Source organism: Bombus vancouverensis, chromosome 17, assembly GCF_051014615.1.
Source record: "Bombus vancouverensis nearcticus chromosome 17, iyBomVanc1_principal, whole genome shotgun sequence".
NCBI classification, from domain to species: Eukaryota; Metazoa; Arthropoda; class Insecta; order Hymenoptera; family Apidae; genus Bombus; species Bombus vancouverensis.
This window is the reverse complement of record NC_134927.1, coordinates 3,440,385-3,463,645: the sequence shown is the minus strand read 5'-3', so window position 1 is coordinate 3,463,645 and position 23,261 is coordinate 3,440,385. Positions and strand designations below refer to the sequence as shown.

Below are 23,261 nucleotides of genomic sequence, written 5' to 3'. Positions count from 1 at the left end.
AGTAGAAAGTAAAATGTTTTGAAATTTTATTCGAAATAAGCAATAAAGTAAGCAATAAACTAAATGAAGTATTTGTGGAAGAATAATTACTGTTGTTGTTTCACTTCGTGTTTTTATAAAGGATTAGTAACAATTTTTCTTAATACATCCAACCACAACTGAGAAAGTGACGATGACGTTTTAAAGTAAAGTAGCCTAATCCATGGTAGAACAGTAATTAAATTAGAGAAACTCGAATTTTCTTTTAACTTTTGTTCGTCCCTTTGCGTGATAATAAATAACAATATTAGCAGAAGTAATAATAATAATTGGAAACATAAATTTATATAGCATAAACTATTTTACACATAGTTGTTGTATTTGGAAATACTATTAGAATAGTTGTACGAACTTTTTCATTTGCGATATTATTTTCAACAATACAAAATGGAATAGTATGGTTTGTATTATTTATAATTATTAATAATATGTATTATTAATAATATGGCTAACTCCTGAGGAAATTTATTTTTCTGTAAATCTGAACAATTTTTACTTCGCTGAATAATAATTTCGTAACTAATTTTTTACTTTATCGTGATAGTAATGAAGAGGAACGAAACAAACAAGCAACGATGACAGAATAGAAAACGGAAGACAAATAAATAACTGAAAATACCATTGAATATCTCTCAAGCATTCCCAGTCATTTATCGTTCGAAAATTAAAAATTCGTCGACTCTACACTCCTTTCTTGTTGAGAAACGTTAAGTTGGTATGATCGCTAGTTCCTACGAGCTAAGTTGGTACGACTTCTAACAACGCTCTTTTGTCTTAGGAGTCGACCACGTGTTAATTATCTAAGTGTATCCGTTGTGTTCAGACGGTTGTATATGGTGGTGAAATATAAAAAGCCATAATTGAATCAATTAAATATCAACCAAACCTATATTTCGTAACATTTCTTTCTAAAACCATGAAATCATATATGAATGTACTTAGCATAGACGTCTCATAAAAGCGCTGATAAAGATTAGTGTGAGATATAAAGTAAAAAAGGCAGCTGTGATTACAAATGTGAAATACATAAAGTTCGGGATGAGATCATATGCAATAACAGAGATATCTGAACAGATATACTTTATCAAATTAAGAAATAATTATTAGTTATAATTAAGTATATGATATATTAACAAAATTGGATTGTGGATAAAAAGGGCACTTTGATTCTACTATACTAAATTTTAATGCCCACAATTTTAATCTCGAAATCAAATCACAGACGCGTCTTCAATTTAGAAAAACTTGTGCGAGTTTTCACGTGTCATCAAGAATGGTCTTTCCGATGTAGGACACAAAAATCTTTCATATAATGGGGTCCAAACAGAAGATTTGTTGCCAACTGGTTCTAACAAATTGTTCCACAGATTATTTGCCACTTGATATACATGAAATAATTTTCACTTGATTATTAATGTAAAAGTCATGGTATTACACAAGCTTCTCCATTATACTTACATATCGCGTTAGATTTTTGGCTTAGGTGAAAGCAATCAACAGAAAGATACGATAAATCGGCGAATCCATCCTTGGCAAGCGGTATCTTCGCGTGTTTAAGTGTTGGTAAAATTACAACAGTGAAGTCATTTCTATGAAATTCTGGATAATTGGCGATTTCTTCTTCCAATTCTTGCCACCTAAAAAATTTGAGCAAGATTGTATCTGCATATTCCTCATATGCATCATAGGATCGATGTTGATATCTAAAACCTATCAGAGAAATATATCGACGTTCATTTATTCGAGTCATCTAAGCTGTTGACATTCACAACATCTCAGTCTTGAACTTTGTACAAAATAATCAAACTTGTTATACACACACATGTGTATTGTTCAGATAAAATTAGTTTTTCACGTATAATTTAGGTCTAGCAAGGGAAAATATCAAAAACGAGGAACTGATTCGATTAACCATAAGGTGATAGGGCAGTGTTATTTGAGTCAACCAACAAGTATAAAAACTGAAGAAATACAACAAAATAACTTTCAGAAATAAGTAATGCACACAGACTGTCAAATTACAAATGAGAATATTATCATTAAGAAAACCTTCCTCTAGTGACTAGATGAGGTTCTCCTAAATACACGATATGTTTCACTGTATATCATGCCACTAATAACGAGTCAAATAGTTTATTTCAAAATGTAGATCGCTGAAAAATTCTTCGTGTTCGAATTTTGCGAAATTTAAGATAAATTTAACTTTTATCTTCATAAAATTTAACTAATATCGTAAGTACAAAGCTAAAATAATAAAAATATGTATGCACATTGATTTAATGTTCATCAAAATTAACCAATTTAAATTAAAGTAGAAAACTGAAAGCAACCAGTTGTTGAAGATAATTTTAACATGAGATTTTGCCATCGAATAAGTTTAATGGCAGTCAACTTGTGTCATTTTGTAATAACTTTTTGCAATAAAATTGATTACAATTATCTAATAATAATATTGTAAATGTTGCAATATGAAATAAATATTGTGTAACATAAAATGTTGGCAGGCGACTCGTTTAAGCGTGAGATATCCAAAAACCTTTGACAATTCTCTGAATTATACGAACCTCTCCATTATTTTAAAATACTCCTGTCTTTGATTTCTGAATTGCAAAGCGAACAAACATGAACATTCAATGGTAGTGGTTATATAGCATTTCAAAGACTTTCTTCCTTGACATGTAGCAACGAGTTCCTTTAAGTGAGGCATTATATGAATAGTGACAAAAGTCCTGGGTAAATTATCTCTTAATATCGTAAGAGTATTAATTAAATCAGTTTTGTGATTATCCAAAACAGACCACGGAGAAGGAAGTTCACATATATTGCTACAAAAATCATTGTGCCCGAAGAATAAGGAGATCAACTATAAAACATAGAAACAGGGACTTTATTATTTGAACAATGAAATAAAAAATTAAACTAACTGAAAAAAACTTTCTGCCTAAACTATTTGATATTTGCTCTAAACACTTTTGATTTTCACTGGTAACTCGGAAATCCCCTAACATAAAACAAATATCCTTAACTTTTAAAATTATTTCAATAAAACTTAAATGAAATACTTATCTGTTTCTTTATTCCACAACGAATATATGAAAACTATGTATAATTTTCATATATCTATAAAAATATTTCGACACATTTTCAGCCATAATAAACATAGTAGTTTCTACCACAACACTACTAGCAATAATGTTGCTAATATTATGGATTTGAAAGAAATCACAAGCAGGCGAAGTAATTGTGAAATTCAGTGTTAATATATATTACAGAATGCTAATATTAATTTCATGTTATTATCTCATTATTTTACCTAAAATACGAACCTTCCAATATCTCTTTATATCTATCCTCGGATCATTTCTCATTTTATTGACTAGATGTTTGGCCATAAATGGCATATCTCTGGATATTGCAGCGATCTCAGCGACATTTAACTGCGAAGCTGATTGAGTAGTCAGAGAATCTCCAAGTGCATAGCCCAATAATTTGGGGTTAAATTCCTAATTATAAAAAGAGCCGACTATGAAAGCGCTATTCTCTTTTATGATTAATAAATCATACAAAGTAATAAATATATTAATGATTATATAATTTATGTACGTGATCAATTTTTGAATAAAGAATTTGAGTAACGTACTTTAAAAATATTGGGAAGCGTCAAGTATGTTCGCCAAGTTCCTTCGCCACCAATGCTAGCTGACGCACCTCTATTTTCGACGAGCATCTCCAATAAATTAGTTGCAAAAATTCCACTACCGGCTGTCAAAGAATCGCCCATCGCGGCAATAACATCTATGTCACCTGGTCTCAAACGATGAACCGACTCGGGAACATTGGAAGACCTGCCACCTAAAAGAGTTATTATAAAGATTTAGGATACTCAGTTCCTGAAATTGTACCGACCGATAGCAACAAATCCTACCAATTATACCAAGCTACGATAATGAATCTATTTATTTAAATGTAATGACAACTTAAAAATATGGCGATAATGGTTTAATTAATTTAAATTTCCAAGGCAAAATACGTCTAACTGTAATTTAAATTAAACAATGATTTTAGAAAAGTAAATACGAAAAAGTAATATCTAAGGATGATTTCGATTTTTCATAATAATGGATAAAAATTTTTCAACAATAATAAATAAAATGTTAACTACCTGTAACGTTGCAAGGAAATGGAACGTCCGATGGAACTGGTCTCACATCGTGATTATTTGCTCCTAGAAAATACGTTTCATTAGGTTATACGATTCAGTCATTACGATCTGGATGAAGTTCATTTTTTGATTTCACTTATACGAACATGGAATCAAATCTATTTTCAGTAATGCAAAAATCACGAGAACTCCTATTTGGCTACTAATATAATTTCGTCTAGAACTAGGAAACTATCTGTAAATTCAGTTTCTTATAAATTGAGTCATGTCGCGAACAATTTGATCGGTACATGGATTACTTTCCATATAAATTGCTTTTTCAAAGAGTCACCCAAAAGGAAACATATTACACATGACTTTTTTTACAATAGTGATAAAAGTACATCGTTTCATTTGGAATCAATGATTTTGAAACTTTGGACATCATATTCTTTGGAAAATTTCTTTTATTTAATATCCATATTATATGATAAATATAACGTGATTTTCAATATCTGGATTAATATCCATCTTTCCTAGTAGATATTGTAAAAAGAATAATATTAATTCCAAGATTAAAACAGCGAAGGGTAAGATATTGCCATAAACGTAACAGTGTGTTAATTACTTATGAGTCCTATAACACTTTTCCCACTAAATGGCGCGATGTTGTTTAATATATTAAACTGCGTTGAATTACATTTTATTTGTGACTTAAACCACCTATAAATGTCTCTTTTTTAGTACCGTCAATGCTTCAGAGCGAAAGTATCTTCAATGTTAGAAAAATATTTTTCCACCTTCTACATCACTTTCCTATTTTATAGTTTCAGAGCATCTCTCGTTTCATTTCGACAATTAGTATCGTACGTTTTCCCTTAGATGGCATTATGCACAAAGTAATCGACGCATACGATATTGGATGCCATTGATATCGGATGATTCATGTACAATATACACCGAGAAAAATTTCAAAGAACATCACAAGTGCCAAATAAATGGAAATGAATAATGAATGAACCTATAGTATTTTAGAGTATGGTGTTTAAAGGTATTGTAAAGCATTAAAAATAAATTTATTACACATGACGATCAAATCTTCATAATCGATAACGGAGTATTAATAAATAAGTAATTTACACTTTAACCACTGCATCCTTAAACAATATTGAAACATTTAATTTTCTCGCGCTAAGAAATTTCTGGTAACATCAAGTATCATCGATCGTTTTCCGTGGTGCAACTCGGCCCTAAACGGGATATAAACTTTCTGCACATTGTATATCTGTATAACAAGTATTGTGTACACTTTTTCTAAAATAACGCATTTTTTCTTTTGCGCCGTTTTAAAAATACATTGGTTGAGAATTACACATCATTCCTTTTTATATATCGTAGGAAATGGTCACTATACACAATAATCACATTAAGTAAACACATACCGATACTTTGAAGAAGCCAGTTACGAAATTGCCGATAATAGTGCAAATTTATTGGCGAGTCTAAAATCGTCTTTTGAGGCGCCGTCAGCACGCATAATTGTAACAAAAGATACAAACGAAACTTGTCCATTGCACGTCTTGTTCGACCAATTAACGAAATGAGATACTCACGAAAACTCGTACTTTTTATTCTGCTATAACCTTGTAACAATACCAAATGGATTCAAGGTGGTATACTTTCATTTCTTTAATGTGCTAGCCGGTCTTGACGATGAGGTGCAATAATCGCTATGAAGGTTGTCTCGACTGTGGTATATTTCAGAGAAATTGTACACAATTATAAGATCGTTATCGAAAGTGAAGCAGGATTTAGACAAGATCTGCCAATATATCTCATACCCTTGTCGATAAAGTATAAGACAATTCGATGAAACATTTAAAGTTCCGCCATGATGAACGATTATTTATACGTGTTTTCGTCATTAATATAACATACATAATCACTTAAGTACTCTAGATGTCCGATGTCGAGCCACGAAAATAAAACACTTGAAATTCTGCACTTTTTCGCAGATTTAGTACCGTGGTACAAGATGTAACATCATATATGTCGGAGATAAGAGGACACCGGTGCCTTCCCTCTGAAACCTCGGGAAAATCCATAAAAACATTGTAATTAAAATCTACAGTTGTAATTAAACGATTTGCCATCATTCTACCCAATTCAGTTCGCTGTGGAGTGCAGAAGCGTGCAGACGTGTCTCTAGTGCCCAGTGTAGTCCGAAAACAACACGTATCGCCCAACCGTCGAAAGTGAACACAGCCAAGTGTTTCCTACCCTTTAAGGAGAAGAAAATTCCACGCACCTAACCCCAACCCGAATACTAGCCTCATAGCCTCACGACTAGTTATTCATTTTGAATTAACTAGCTCGATGATGGCCCAGCAATCGCGACCAGGCTCTCCGGAGCAGACTCGCAACTACCCCGCGCTACTTCCCCCGTGGCAGAAGTGTAGCAGAACTCTCCGCACCAATGACGCTAATATTACAAAGAAACGGAAAATAGAAACATCAAAACCATACACGATCGACACCCGGAACGAACAATCAACGATACAAATAAACACCCACAACAGGTTCGCCGTACTGCAATCCACTAACGACGCCATGGAAATCGCAGACCCGCCGCCAAACCAACAATCACAGAGAATCCCCCCTCCCCCACCAATATTTGTCGATAACGTCATCGACATACAAACAATGATCAAGTCCTTAGAGAGAGATATCTCCAAGGACAACTACAACCTGAAGATCAACAACAACAAAGTAAAAATTCTGCCGACAACCCCCGACGCATACAGAAAAATCACCAAACTGCTTAAGACATTGAACGCCAACTTTCACACGTACCAACTCAAACAAGAAAGACCTTTCCGAGTGGTCCTACGCAACATCTACCACTCAGCAGACATAGACGAACTCAAATACGAACTCTCAAAACTCGGCCACGAAGTCATCAACGTAAGTAATATAAGGCATAGAGTCTCGAAAGACCCGTTATCCTTATTTTTCATAGATATAAAACAAAAGCCTAACAATAAGGAAATCTACAATATCAGTCGCCTAATGAACGCAATAGTAAAATTCGAACCACCGCTTGTGAAAAAAGAAATAGTGCCGCAAAAGGTACCAAAGGTACGGTCATACGCAGAAATACTGCAACCATACTTTCCGCTGCGTTAAATGCGCAGGCACTCACTCCACTGACCAGTGCGCCAAATCACCGGAAACCCCAGCGAAATGCATCCACTGTCAAGGGGACCATCCTGCCAACTACAAAGGCTGCTCAGCCTATAAAACTCTATACACAAACAAGTACCCTAAACTCAGAGCAAAAGAGGTATCCAACCAAACACCCAGCCCGCCGAAATTCACGACTACCCCAACCCCCTCAACCAATCAAACACCCAGTCCTACCAAATTCATCACCACCTCAACCTCTTATGCCCAAGCAGTACAAGGCATCCAAAATAACCCGAATAGCCAAAGGAATCTTCCCCAAAATAGTGACCCCAACCCACCTAACACAGACAACTTCTCTAGGCTTGAAAAGCTAATAGAGAAACAATCAGAGCAAATAAATAATTTGCTATCGCTACTAACACTCATCCTGGATAAATTAATACGCCACGACGCAAAATAAAACCAAGGCGCATAGCTCTTTGGAACGCCAACGGTCTAGCGCAACACAAACTTGAACTAGAACTCTTCCTAAAACACCAGAAAATCGACGTAATGCTCGTATCGGAAACCCACTATACCGACAAAAACTGCCTGAAAATAAATGGTTATAAATTCTACCATACCCAACACCCCAACGGAAAGGCCCACGGTGGCACCGGAATCATAATCAAAACAAGTATTAAGCACTTCCATCCATTCCAAGCATTCCAGAAAGACTACCTCCAAGCAACAAACGTAGCAATAGAAGACTGTCATGGCACAATCACCACTTCAGCAGTATACTGCCCTCCCAGACACTCCATCGCCAAAGAAGACTTTGATAACTTCCTGGACACCCTGGGCAATAGATTCATAGCTGGAGGAGACTATAACGCCAAGCACACCCAATGGGGCAGCAGACTGGTTACAGCAAGAGGCAAAAACCTCTTAAACAGCATAATAAACAACCTCAACTACCTCACCACATACGAACCCACATACTGGCCCACTGACACCAACAAAATACCCGACCTTCTCGACTTCTTCGTAACTAAAAATATCTCATCAAGACACGTCCAAATCAACTCCTCGGCTGATCTCTCCTCTGATCATTCCCCCGTAATAGCAACAGTCAGTTCAACAATCATCGAGAATACACCTAATGGCTCCATTCACAACCAACACACCAACTGGCAGCTCTTTAGAGAAGTCTTTACACACTCAACTTCAGCCTTAACTCCACTAAAAACAGAGGAAGAAATCGAAGCAGCCACGGAATACTTAAACGCGAGCATAATAAACGCAATCCGCCTCTCCACACCGTCTATCAGCAAACAAGAATATCCCCAATACATACTAAAAAAAATAGCAGAAAAACGTAGACTAAAAAGAGTATGGCAGACCCATAGAACACCGGATGACAAACGCAAACTAAACAACACAACTAGAAAGCTATCCAAAACCTTAAAAAATTATAAAAACGACTGTTTTCAAAAATACCTCGCCAGCTTATCCCCCACAGCCGACTCCAACTACTCACTATGGAAGGCCTCCAGGAAACTCACACGCCCCCCACAAATAATCCCACCTATCCGCCGTCCGCAAGGTGGATGGGCGCGAAGCCCTACAGAAAAAGCCGACCTGTTTGCTAAACACTTGTCAAAAGTATTCAAACCCCATTCCCCTAAAGCCGCCGCGGACGTTACTGAATACCTGCACACCCCCTTCCAAATGTCCCCACCTATCGAACCCTTCTCCTCTGCAGAGACTATAGAAACAATCAGTCGCCTAAACCCCAAGAAAGCAGCAGGACACGACCTAATAAGCAATAAAGCAATCAAGGAACTTCCCACAAAAGGGATAGCACTCATCACATCGATTTTTAATGCTATCCTTCGCCTGGAACACTATCCTAAGGCCTGGAAAATCTCATTGATTACCCTCATCCCTAAACCCGGTAAACCGATATACGAAACCAGCTCCTATCGCCCAATCAGTCTTTTACCTACCCTGTCCAAACTATTCGAGAAGATGCTCACGAATCGATTCCTTCCACTCCTAGAGAACTTGAAAACACTCCCAGATCACCAATTCGGCTTCCGAAAACAACATTCAACAGTAGAGCAAATCCACCGCATAACCCATACGATCAGCCAGACACTCGAAAAGAAAAAATATTGCTCAGCGGTTTTCCTAGACATCCAACAGGCATTCGACAAAGTATGGCATGAAGGGCTACTATAAAAAAAAAAAGATGCTATACTATACTATACTATATGCTATACTATAAGAAAAAAAGGGCTACTATAAATTAAAATGATCCTACCTCACCCCTACTACTCCATCCTAAAATCCTACCTAACCACTAGACAATTCATAATTAAATGCCTAGACGCCACTTCCGCAACATTCCCAATAGAATCCGGCATACCCCAAGGTAGTGTCCTCGGACCCCTACTGTACTCCATCTACACTGCCGACTTACCTATGTCAAACGAGATAACAATAGCGACATTTGCAGACGACACAGCGCTATTAGTCACCCACGCAGACCCGGTAATAGCCTCATCCACTCTCCAGCGAAGTCTCGACTCCATGGAAAAGTGGTTTCATAAATGGGGCTTCAAAATTAACGAAAAGAAATCCTCACATGTAACCTTCACGCTCCGAAAACAAACCTGCCCCAAGGTCACCATCAACAATGCAACAGTTCCTAGCAGGGACTCAGCCCGATACCTGGGCATGACCCTGGACAGGAGACTAACGTGGAAGAAACACATCTCAGATAAAACGAAGCAACTAAAGGACAAACTAAAAAAATTCTATTGGCTCACGGGCTGACGCTCCAAACTAAACATACAGAATAAAATTACTCTCTACAAGACCGTAATAAAACCTGTCTGGACCTATGGAATCCAACTATGGGGAACAGCAAGTAACTCCAACATTGAAATACTCCAACGCTTCCAATCGAATACGCTAAGATCCTTAATAGACGCACCTTGGTGTGTTACCAACGAAACCATCCATCGCGACCTCAAGATACCCACAGTCAAAGAGGAAATAGCAAAATATAGCGACAGATATAGCAAAAGAGTCAACAAACACCGAAACCCCCTAATCACTGGACTACTTGACACGACGGACCAGATTCGCAGGCTGAAGAGGCACTACCCGCTAGACCTAAACGCTAGATTCATTTAGTTATCCAAATTAAGCAAATGCACTTACTTATAATACTTATAAATTATACTTATCTATAATAAGCATTAACTTATTATAAATAAACAGCCATGTCACTGCGCCACGCCAGAAAAATTACTGAAAATTCTCAACGCAAGAATTGATTGTAATTTCAACAAATAAATAAAAAAAAAAAACATCCAAGAAATGACCTGTGGGTACGAGCACCGCATATAGATAGCGACCACGCGACGAATGCTAGGTTCGACGCCCCATATATCGGGCATACACCAATGCCATCTGTAGTGTCGTTATCGGCAGAACATTCTCTGTTGATTTTATTAATATATTGGATTAATCACTTCTTAAAAGTTACTCAGTTTTGAAACAACATCAAAACGTTTTACGCAATATATTTCAGACATCCCAACGAACGTATACTGTTCCGTAAAAAATCTATTAAATACATTGACAGTGAAACGATATTTCATATACGGTTCTTGCAAGAATTATTGTTATTTAAGAATTAGGAAAACGTATATACAGCAACAACGCACACTGTGCGCATTTCTGGCGAGCGCTTCCATTTAGTAACAGTGCTTCGGCGGACTGGACTGCCGAAGCGAAAGGGTTAACAGTCAACAATCAACAATCACGCTTCTCGAATATGTTTGCTTCGCTGTTTGAAATGAAATGAATCTTTTGTTTAAAACCAAACGGATTCTTTTCTTTGTTGCCCCTCGATATCACCACTACGCACGCGTTTGTTAGATGCCGCGATCGTTGTAACTTATGCATTCTTCCGAATATTCAGCGGAAGAACCGTAGGGATATCGATGGTAGATTAGGCATGTCAGCCTTACGCTTTGATGGTATAGCGATTTGTATTGCGAAGCCGTCGGAAAGTTCCGTCGTCGGGTGCCACATATGTGTTATAAGTAAATAAATCATATGCCGAAAATCTGCAATAATTGCAACAAATTTGTGACCTAAATTTCGCAACTAGAGAGTAAAATAGAAGTAGAAACGACTCTATTCCTGAAGTCAGTGACAATAAAGAGTTAAACGTGGCAAACGTAGAAAAGAATAATGCGAGTGAAAGAGGATGAGAAAGAGGGACTGGGAGTTGAAGTGTTTGGCAACGTATAAAATATGGGCAAATTTTCTTACTTTTAATTTGTAATGAATAGAACTTTCAAAAATTGTTTGTTAGATGTTTTCAATCAAAATGATAAAAAGCACGATACAATTCCTAGCACATTTGCTTATGCTAAAAGATATTTAATGCTCATTGGTAAGTAAATATAATTGAAATTACGCCGTGTGTTACGACCGTTCGCGGAGAGACGTGATCGCGAGATAGCACGTCAACGAGAGTTGTAAATTCTCGCTACGATCATGTTAATCGACGCCGCGAAATAGTCGTTCCCCTGTTTCGTTTAGGATAACAGAGGTGGTTTAATGAATATAGCACTGTATTAACACTAATAAATTAAGTTTATTTCAACAACTTATTAATTAGAAAGATATAAATGGAACAACAAAAGAAATGTAACTACGTAATGCGCGATATAAGATATGTATTGACTGTTTGGCTTCTCGAAACGTTCTGCCCGCCCTTCGATTTGTTGGTTTTTTCTGGAAGGCGACCCCCACTCGTTCGGATCACGCCACATTCGTTTACGCCAGATAAAATAACGGCCACGAATCGACGTTTCTGGAGGTCGCTCTGCTTAATGAACCATGCGCTTGCCACTACAATGTTTATTTGCCGGGCAGCCGCGACGATCCGTCCGCGACATTATAGTGCCGCGACCGACAGTTAAGAATATGATCTATGGCAAGCCGCATGGCGTAACACCGTGTCTGGTCTCATTTTAATCAAAAAGATTTTACAAATACGTTGGTAGAAGTTTAATCTAAAAAAAATTTAAAAGAAACATACGTTATCTCGGTAATATCTTTTTTTTCTATATATATGTCGAGACAACGTCCGAATCTGGGCCCGAGTCGTCCTCGTGGCGGGGGCTTGGGACAGGTAAGGATTCCTCACTGAAGCTATCCATGTTTTTTACACTGAAGTTATTTTTATTGACACACACACAAAATTGTTACAGAGTTGACACAAACTCACAATGATCACACACTCGCGACGCTAGTGACAATGGTCTTAGGTTCGATAACGAATCCGCGGACAACGGGATGGTAGTCGTACGCACTCGTAAAAATCTAAGTCGGATTCTTTGTTAATATTCACTGACCGTAAGGCGTTAATCTTTTTGTCGATGAGATCGCAAGAGAGAATGACTTTCCGTCCCGGTGATACCTCAGAGGAAAACTATGACGGGATGTGTCTAAGGACACGAGATCATCGGATTCGTCGGGGATATCCTACGTTCGGAAAGTAAGGGAAATTGACGTTGCTGCTAATTGGCCAATCTCCATATCGGTAGTTAGAAAAGGATGCTAGCCGCTCTTGAGGGAAGGTTGCTAGTGGGAGACGTCGTTCGTGGAAAAATAGGTCTCTCCTGTCTTCCTGTAACTGGGACAAAGACGGTTTATCTGTTGAAGGATTTTAGGTAACTAGATATTAGTGTTTATAACGGTCCTCGGGCTAGCCGATCACGTACTGAGGAGACACGTCGGCATCTGGTAAACATCCTGCCCGGAGAATAGGATCTGCGTGTGGCGAGCTACGGGACAGAAACCGTTGGAATGTTTACTGCCACGTGCCGCTACAAATCTTTCTTTTAAGGAGAGCTATAGGGTTACTCAATGCCTTTGTTAGACGGAGAGTTTGTCCCGTTGACCGCGGCTACGTTCGGCGACTAATTGTCGCCTTGAGCCCAAGCTCAGTGTCACAAGTCTCAAACAAATACAATTGGGTAGAATGATGGCAAATCGTTTAATTACAACTGTAGATTTTAATTGCAATGTTTTTATGGATTTTCCCGAGGTTTCAGAGGGAAGGCACCGGTGTCCTCTTATCTCCGACATATATATTTACGCGGAGGAAATTCGCACGGACACCAGGCCGCTTCTGGGGAAAGCGGCGTGGTAGTGTCGGACTCCAACCGACTAAAACCTCCACGATGACCGTCCCGGCTGCGATCGAGAGAGGCCCGGGAACCGGTGCGAGCGACACAACAGCCCCCCCCCCGGCCCCGCCTAATACAGCCGCTGATGGAGCGGTATGTGGCCATATCACATTGCGCCTCCTCGCCGGAGCAACCGTGACCGGTTCCCCTACCAGACTGCTTGGCGGCCCCGAGGCGCTAAGCTGCCAGCTCCAAAGCCCGAACCTCACCGGGGGGCGCGGCGAGCCCAGCGCGCTTCGCCAACGCCACATGGAGTTCCCAGGCGATCACCCATCCAAATCTCGGTAATATCTGACATTCGGTCATGTTACACTAGCTAGAAAAATTTACCGATTGTCCAGCTGCACAAATTGTAAAATACAAATTATGATTTAATGACGATTATGTGAATATGAAAAGTAGATTCTTTTTCTTTCCTGGAGATCTCCTTCCTTCTTTCATTTCGGGATTTATGCGCGACTCACGCTCAAAACATATCAATGATATGCTATATACGTATATACTTTAAACAAAAGCGAAAGGGGAAATAAGCAACTAGCTAACTAAAGCGAAAAGATAGGAAAAGCGAAACATCTTCGAAAAAGCTGAATTTTGCGTTGATTTTGAACGTCCATTGGTCAACGTATTATTAATTTTCTTTATTACCTTTATTCGCAAAGAACTTAAATTATAAGATCAATATGACAATGACTGAAATACCACAGTAAAAATTAAATATTGTTATGGATCCAACATTGGTTGTTATTTTTGAACATCTGCTGATTATAATTTTCATCATTTTTAAATAGGCAAATACGAAGATTATAATACATCTTCCACTTACAGAAACTGTTCTAAATTTCTCTAACCATCCTTAAGTTTCGTTGTTCTGTGCATTTTTATACGTCATCAAGAACGGTCTTTCCGGAGCAGGACACAGAAATTTTTTAAATAGCGAAGTGAAAGCGCCACTCTTGTTACCAACTGGTTCCAACAAATTGTTCCACAGATTATTCGCATCTTGGGAAACACAAAACATTTTTGATTATCAACGTAACACTCATGAAATAATTGTATAGTTTCATCTGTTAAACTCACATAGTGCATGTAGTTTTTGACTCCAATGAAAGCAATCAGCGTTAAGATATGAGAGGTCGGTAAATCCATCCTCGGCAACAGGTATTTTTGCATCTTCCAGAGTCGGTAAAATTACTACGGTGAAGTCATTTCTATGAAATTCTGGATAATTAGCGACTTCTTCGTCAATCTCTTGCCACCTAAAAAAATGAAACAAACTAGCTTATTCTTCATATGCATATTAAAATATATATCAAACGGTACTTGAAATGTGTTAGGGAAATAATATCGCATAAATGTGAAATAAGAAAAATAAGCTGATTGCAGTGCGAAATGTCGCACCGCGCTGAGACAGAAGTAAAATGCCTTTGTTAGTTACCAAGACTTCGCATTTTTTCAGTATAAACATCTCACATTTTGGCTTCGTAATTACACTTCGTGATCATTTGGATTATCATAGTAACTAAAAGTTCGTAGTTTTTTACAAATTATGTGGAATAATCCACTGCCAAAATTAACGATTTCCGATACACGGTATGGTAATGGAAAGGTGCAACACTTTTTCAAGATAATTAGGGTAAATGCCGCATTCCTAATCGGGATAGACGCCATTGATTTAGTAAAGGCTAGAGGTGAATTGAAACTGTTTCGCACTGAAGGAGAATTGTCGATGATTCATTTACGGAGAGAAAGAAGGATGAAAGTTGGGGTATTTACACCATATTGATACGACACTTTCACGGAATCAGTCGATAGCCCCTTTGCGTTCACGCGTCATTCGAGTAAGGGTCTCGCCGATCTTCGTGATAAGAGAAATGAAATGTTAGAGGTTGTCATGTGTAGGACCTCGTCATGTTTATTGCTACGCGTAAAATCAATCGGCAAACTCGCGCGGGCCGCGAAATCTCAGGAGGCACGTCCTGCGCGTATCTCATTTACCCCACCATCGAACCTTCCGCACGTCTTCCGTGCATGCGTACGAAATGTCGAAAGTGTTGAGTTTATGTTAGCCATCGAAGCGACGTCATTTAGAATACCCCCGAACGATATGATCGCGGTGCATGTATCCATTTTGTATAAACATCGTTTATATGCGCTAGAATATATTAATCACTTATGGTGGCAATGGACTAGAGGAAACATTGATCCTCTCTATTCGAAAATTTAATGGGACGATTTTCGAGTTGCTGTTATGGATTTTAATGAATAAGCAGATTTAACGTCTAACCTATGATTTCTCTTACAAGGATGGTTTATGTTTTCGAATGCCACAATCTTTTTTTCTACGACTTGTACGAGGTAAGCTGCGGATCTACATTCATTCTTGTAAAATAACAACGCGCGATTCTGTTGTTCTCGACTCTCATCTTATTTTCTCTTTAAGAATCTGTACCGAAACTTACCTGCGGTATCAGACGAGTATCGATACGTTTGTGGTGTTTCAAGTACAGTACTTGTTGGTATCGGTTAGTAAAGAATCAATATCCTGATTAACTGAACAATAACTAATACCTTTGCCTTTGATATTAATTGATAATAGATTGAAATTCCTAGATCGCTGTCGATAACATCGATAGGTATGTGTTATATAAATACGAACTCGTCGTCTGAATAGACGCTCATAATATAAATTTATAAATATACTTATCAGTGTTTTTCATCCAAAATGGAGCCCGACATTGCCCGAGTCGTCAATAAGATCTTAATGTGAATTGAAATCAAAGATGATGAATCTATGTCGTTCTCTAATAACTCTTTTCAATAAAGTTATTCACCAACATATAACAAGAATGACATACGCATAAAATAAAATAAAAGTTAAGGTAATCGGATTATAGAGATTATTTGCAGGTCGCAGCGATGTGTTTATAGACATACAACAGTAGATGAGTGGACACACCATGCAGACACAAACGTTGCCTTATAAGTCAAATTCAACATAGTAGTAGCAGCAGCTTTCTCTAAATATTTCGGTAACTAAGTGAGTTTACCCCCTATAGGAAAAATGTTGAGTTTCACAACATACTTAAGCTTCATTAAAATGGGAATAGTAGCCCCTTTTATGTATAATTACTAAGATTAAATATAAAGTATGATATAACAAAATTCTTGTAAGTGTTTAATCCTCAAGCACAAAATATTTAAAAAGTTAAATTCGGAAAATTATACAAACCTCTCAATTAATTCATAATATGCCGGTCTTTGATCCCTAAATTGTAAAGCAAACATACATGAGCATTCAATCATGGATGACACATAGCACCGCAATGACTCTCTTCCTTTGTGCGCAGCAACCAGTTCCTTTAAGTGAGGTGGTGGTATAAGAGCAACAAAAGTTCTTGGTAAATTGTCTCTTAATATTCTAAGAGTATGAATTAAATCTATTTTGTGATCATTTAACATAGACCATGGAGATGTTGCACACGTATTAATGCAAAAATCATTACTTCCAATCATCAACGAAATCAACTGGAAAACATAAAAATGTAGATACTATTGCTTAAACGATTAAATATTAAATGCAATTATAATTTTTAATTAAAGAAAGAAAATGTTGTCCAATTTCACACTAGCATTTATATATATGTATATAATTATTTTGCCTAGGAACATACGAACTTTCCAATGTTTGTTGATATCTATCCTCGGGTCATCTTTTATTTTATTGATCAGATATGTCGCCATGAAAGTCATATCTTTAGACATAGCTCCACCTTCGGCGACGTTTAACTGCGCAGCTGGATCAATACTTATAGCGTCTCCAAGTGAATAACCTATTAATTTAGGATTGAATTCCTGCATATAGAAAAATCGGACTATGAAAGATTTCAGTATTCACATTTATGGCGATAACACAAATCATATGCGTAAACAATGCAGATGTAAGAAATGAACAAACTTTAAGAATATTAGGGAGAGTCAGGTACTGTCGCCAAGTTCCTTGACCACCGATACTGCCTACTATGCCTCTATTTTCAATGTTCACCTCGAACATATAAATCGAAGTAACTCCAGCGCCGATTGTCAAAGAATCGCCCATTGCAGCAATGACATCTATGTCTCCTGGTCTTAAATGGTGAACCGAATGGGGAACTTTCGAAGACCTGCCAGCTAAACAAATTAAAGTAAAGACATTAGAATACATATGAACTTCAAAAGATAAGCATCAATTTTACTATTCTTAAACTACAGTGTGGTGAGGAACTTGTAATGTTACATATGTATCTTAAAAATGATATTAATAGGACAAAATTATGAATGAATTCAAAATCACATTGAAATTCTTGTAGCCACTACAAGTTGTGAAGAACAGCGTTCTTCACTGTAGTTTGCTGCCACAGAAATTTACTGATTGTCTCTAGGATAAATTGTAAAAATTATTGGAAATAAAAGAAATCTGCGATTTAAAATGAATAATGATTTTAAGGAATAAATACGATGATGTAATATTTACAAGTGATACCATGAAGTATTTGATAACAATAATCATAAATTTGGTTAACTACCTGTAACGTTGCAAGGAAAAGGGACGTGTATTGGAATTTCCTTTTGAAAGTTATTTTTATTCCGTAGTTGAGACATTCGATCCTCATTTGTTGTGCCTACAAAATAGTCATTTTAAAACAACTTACAAAAATACTTCATCTGTGATGTAACGTTACACGCGATATGTTAAAACTCCGATCAAGTAATTGCAACGAATGATTTCAAAACTTCTACAAACGATATCGGATTCGTTCTAAATGTTAGACATATAGATGTGTAATCTTGGTACTTGTACCTTATAGTAATAAGAGCATTGTTTTCACTTCTTAAATTTAACGTGCATATTTTAATTGTCTAGAGTTTTAATAGTATGTGAAAACTTTCTTGAGCTACTGTATATTTTCAAGATTTATGCTATAAAGTAAAGGCGTTCAGTGGCGAGGTATCAACTTTTCCCGCGCACCCCGTCCCTAACCTAACCAAAACCCAATTTGCATCTGAAATCACAATCAGGTTGCTGCCTCTTATACTCGTATAACAAGACTGACCAGTATTTTAAGAACAAATGGAAATGGTATACGGACACCTTTTGATTTCACTTGTACCTAACAGCTCGTCACTTTTAATACACTTCAGGACTGCTGTTTAGTTTCGTTACGAATTTCGAAATAAGTACTGTTTGCAAAATTCTTCATCTCAAGAACCAGAAGAGGCTACCACAGAATTCATAGCGCATGTTACTTGAAAATATAATCTCTACAATATTTATATGTTAAAAGAAAAATTATCCGTGCTGTGCAAGCTTTTGTCTACTCTTACCGAAAAAAATTTCGTCAACTTATCATTTTATCGCGAAAATATATATATTCACAATGAAACATTAGTCTATGAAAAATAAGATTCACGATATTTCAATTTTCCTCCAAAAAGCATCTCTCTAACCAAAAGAAAATGATATTACTGCATAAAGACGTAACACGAAATAAACTAAAACAGACGTACCGTAGGATTGCGTTAACCAATTACGATATCCACGATAGATGTAATTTAGAATCGATTTATCCAAGGCAGTTCTCTGCGACATGGTCAGCACGCATAATTCCAATACAAGGCACAGATACAGCTTCTTCATTGTAGGTTTTCTTGCACAATCAAATGGTCACTTTTAAGTTTCCACAGTGATATTTTATTTTTGTTGATTATAAAGACAAAAAAATATAAATTCTTGTGATGACTGCTAACTGTTGCGCGTATTATCGAGGGCCTCGATAGCGCCGCATCCAGTCTTAGCTGTTGCTAGTTAGCGATCGTTACAAATACTGTTCGCACTCGTAAAAGATTTGAATCTGTTATGTGATCATAATGTGAGATAAAATGTATACTTTGATTCAGATACTCCCATCTCAATTATTTTTCTTGCTTATGTATTTGCATTTACGTTGTCAACAAGGTCAGGAAAATTAATAAGTACGGATAGGCAAAGCCTGGGCAATTTTATTTACATATTATATAACATGAATAGACTACCGTTATTTCTTATTGTACTTTAAGCATACTATAAAAATTGTATAACAAAAACAGAGATTTGAAAGAAAAATTTTTCTCAAGAAAAATGTTACAGATGTTGCTTTCCTTGACTGCATACGTTAAATATGATAAATTCAAGTTAAAATATCTGCTAAATTAATATAGTTTTGGATAAAAATAGGTTAATACTTTTTTATAGAGAATGCCGAACTGGATTAACGTATTAAAAGGCATATGATTTTATTTGAAAAAACAAAACTGACTTTTACATTTTCTCTAAATCTTATTACCACATTTTTTAGTCCTTTAAATAATGGAATCCTTATGCGAAACATTTTCCCGTATTCTCTGAAATGAAAATAATTAAATGAACGGAGTTAATGCGGAAGATGTTAGTTTCTAGTTCGTTACTGGTTACTAATCACATGTTTATTCGTTGATTGCTTTGCCGAGAATTTTTTTATTCATTTTAACGTAACTTATTTTCTAACATCGAACGTCATCATTAGACTAATTTATAATAGAAAAATATAATTTTATCATCAATCATTACAGGGTATGGTTTTACGTGAAAAATAATCATTTACGTACCATAACACTATTCGCATATAACAAATATTACAAATATAATTATTACTAAAATTTACTTATGTGCAGCGTTTTTCCATGGACTCCAAATCTCTACAGGACAATTACGGACACAGTATTACTCTAAATCAAACATCAAGCATACCATTCGTGATGAGCTAACAATTTATGTCTATTTAACAAGTCAATGGAAAGAATAAGATATCATAAAAGTCATTGCATCTACAAAGAGTCTACAGCTCTGCTTTCTGCCGAAAATAGCATCTACGTGATCTAGTTTCAACGCTTAATTTTCTATTTAAATATTCTCAATATTCTCTACCTATACCATGAGTTTGCACTGCTTGCGATTTAATTATTTTATGTAATTGTATTTTAAATGTCTTTTAGAGGCTTCCGTTAAATGTTTTGTTAAACTAGTTAGTTAAATTAATACAAAGTGTCTAAAATTCATATACATGTTTATTTATCGTTACAATTTCGTGTCATTTATTTTCATTTAATGCAAAAATTAGGAATATTCATTAGTCTTTAATACAATTTATCATCGGTACATGACTAATTAATTTCATCACGGCTACGGAAAGGAGTATCCTCGTATATACAGACACTCTTATAAAATTCAAATTATACTTAATAAAATTTGCAATTCAGATAGTTCACGCGACAGCGCACGATGTGGCCTAGACCTTCATAATTTAGACATAGACGAGGTTATGTCATGACGAAACCGCAAAAACCCATCTCGACATAAGAGGTAAACGTGCCAAGGTAAACTATACAAATGAGGATTGAGAACACAAACTGTAAGAATTCAAAACCAGCGAAGAAATATGTCGCATAAATGTACTTGTATTTGGTGACATCATATAACTATCCCCGGTAAAAGAACGTTGTTGTTTTGTACAACTACAGTGACGTGATTATTACAATCACATTACAGATATTAATTCTTAGTACCAATTTTCAATCTCCGAACTCGTCACGAATATAAGGCAGAAGGACGATACAGAGTTTATCGATCTATTAAATAATTTACGATTTGGCGATATAACAATTCCTCAATAAGAAATACTATGCGAGCGAAGGAGAATTCCTCTATTCTGCGAGTTTGTGGTTGGTGCAGCATTAAGAATATTCCCGACAGCAAAATTAATGGACGAAAATGATACAAAAATGAGATAGCATAATCACATTGTCTATACATTACTTACTCAGTAAGACGAGTTTCGCTAGGTATGGAAAAAGATCATCCAAGAATGTTATTTCTGCAAATGTAAATAAATGCAGCGGAATCTTGCATACAATAGCATTAACTGAGAGATTACGAATTATGTTACGACGAAACATGTCAATTCTGGTGGTTTGATGAACGGCGCAACGGGAATCGTAAAAAAATTTACATCGTCAACACTTTGAAGAAATCAGGTGGAAGACGGGACATTCCCGGACTCAGTGCTTATAAAATTTAACGACGAATCCATTGAAAGCAAATTCAAAGACATCGATGGCTACATTCCGATATCTCTAATAGTGCAACATTTCAGGCGATGAAAGGTCATGAAATTAACGTTAAACGCAGAATGTTATCCCTTATCCTAAGCTCTAGTGACTGTACATAAATTACGAGAAACTACACCAAACAGGGCTGTAATTGGTCTTGGCAAAAAGAATTTTTCAAAGGACCAAATCTACTTTGCTCTTAGTCGTGTTAAAACGTTAGACGGCCTAGCTACATCTGATTTAACGCCTAAGACATTTATTAATGAATCCTATGACGAAAAGGTACTTGCAGAAATGCAAAGATTACCAGGACTTTCTTCGCCAAAAAAACAGCTGAAGCCTACTTTCTACGACCAGTATGTCAAGAAACGACCCAAATATCTTTGAAACGAGGAGTTAGTAATAAAATATAGGAAACAAGTCAGCATTGAATGGCAAACTTATATTTAGAACCGGGCGATGTACTCTCCCAATGAAAATTTTGTAAAACAACCGCCCAATTTCATCACTTCCAGCAACTAGTTTGTGAGAAACGGTGGGATACAACCGAATGAAATGACGAATAAGACAGTTCATTTGCAATAACGATAAGAATAAAGAAATTGAACAAATTTCACAAGAGAGACCAATCGTTAGACTATCTCTACAAGATGCAGTATGTTTTATCCCAACTGGTTGATCCAGCACAGAGCGATCGATACGCATATATAAAAATGGTCATGATTGCTTGACTGACTACTTGACAATAATCATGCGTGAAAAATTCTTTAATGGGATCAACGGAAGACATACCCTATGCGAAGCATCTTAATATCAGTTCAACGATTGCAGAGCAATCACTGAAAAATTAACGCAAAAAGATTATATCACGAGACCAACGGGAGAATATGCTCTATGAGATGCAACAGGAATCGTTTTGGTTCATCAAACCGTTCCATGGAAATCGATAGACATACACGAAATCGGTATATCATTCATCGGTGAAATTAATGTTTTAAAACAGAACATAGTTTAGAATAAACAAATCGGGAAAGTTTTCTTAACAAGATTAACGAAAGAGTATATCTTACAAGATGCATGAAACAAAAAGGAAAGAAAAAGATATAATCATTGAATTAGAAGTCCCCTCTCTCGAAGTCGATATAATATAAATATCACTTAATCGGATAAAGGTTTATCCTAATTAAAACATTTGTAATTGTTATAGTTATATATTATAACTATTATAATAATTATATAATGTTGCAGATAAAGGAACATGTTTAATATACTGAATATAAAGTATTCTTTTCACACTTTCTTGTACACTTCTTTTTATATTGGCCTTTACAATGAACTTTCTTTCAAACGTTAAATATAAAATTTTGTTATTCTTTGGTAATTTTATCATTAACGCATAACTGAACAATCTCTCCACGGATACAGAAGAAGATATTGGTGTGTTATATCAAAGAAAATATACGTCGAATCAATGG

The 23,261-nt window shown here is 36.3% G+C and overlaps 2 protein-coding genes across 5 annotated transcripts; both read right to left on the bottom strand.

The window, feature by feature from the left end:
• Positions 1-1,234: 1,234 nt before the first annotated feature.
• LOC143302395 (phospholipase B1, membrane-associated-like) lies at positions 1,235-6,325 on the bottom strand. Its single transcript, XM_076626169.1, has 6 exons — positions 5,551-6,325; positions 3,680-3,891; positions 3,366-3,542; positions 2,604-2,902; positions 1,498-1,676; positions 1,235-1,417 (listed from the first exon to the last, which is right to left on the bottom strand). The coding sequence occupies exons 1-6, from the start codon at positions 5,750-5,752 to the stop codon at positions 1,275-1,277; spliced, it is 1,212 nt and encodes a 403-aa protein (XP_076482284.1). The 5' UTR covers positions 5,753-6,325; the 3' UTR covers positions 1,235-1,274.
• A 7,089-nt stretch (positions 6,326-13,414) lies between these two features.
• On the bottom strand, positions 13,415-19,509 carry LOC117165138 (phospholipase B1, membrane-associated-like). Of its 4 annotated transcripts, none has more exons than XM_076625951.1 (8): positions 19,171-19,509; positions 18,189-18,284; positions 17,582-17,793; positions 17,302-17,478; positions 16,856-17,151; positions 14,704-14,882; positions 14,450-14,625; positions 13,415-13,967 (listed from the first exon to the last, which is right to left on the bottom strand). In XM_076625951.1, the coding sequence occupies exons 1-7, from the start codon at positions 19,298-19,300 to the stop codon at positions 14,480-14,482; spliced, it is 1,236 nt and encodes a 411-aa protein (XP_076482066.1). In that variant the 5' UTR covers positions 19,301-19,509; the 3' UTR covers positions 13,415-13,967; positions 14,450-14,479. The 4 variants fall into 4 exon arrangements, with proteins under 4 accessions (XP_076482066.1, XP_076482068.1, XP_033204483.2 ...); XM_076625953.1 differs by having other exon boundaries at positions 13,415-13,942; XM_033348592.2 differs by having other exon boundaries at positions 13,415-14,625.
• Positions 19,510-23,261: the final 3,752 nt, after the last annotated feature.

Bases quoted from the DNA above. Each gene is read 5' to 3' on its own strand.
- LOC143302395 (XM_076626169.1), bottom strand. From the start codon at position 5,752: ATGGACAAGTTTCGTTTGTATCTTTTGTTACAATTATGCGTGCTGACG. The intron at 3,892-5,550 runs AATTCTCAACCA...TAACTCTTTTAG, and splicing joins TATAAAAAGGAATGATGTGT to GTGGCAGGTCTTCCAATGTT. The intron at 3,543-3,679 runs GTACGTTACTCA...TTTTATAATTAG, and splicing joins CGCTTCCCAATATTTTTAAA to GAATTTAACCCCAAATTATT.
- LOC117165138 (XM_033348592.2), bottom strand. From the start codon at position 19,300: ATGAAGAAGCTGTATCTGTGCCTTGTATTGGAATTATGCGTGCTGACC. The intron at 17,152-17,301 runs GTTCGTATGTTC...TATGTTTTCCAG, and splicing joins ATATCAACAAACATTGGAAA to TTGATTTCGTTGATGATTGG. The intron at 14,626-14,703 runs GTGAGTTTAACA...GTGTTTCCCAAG, and splicing joins TCAAAAACTACATGCACTAT to ATGCGAATAATCTGTGGAAC.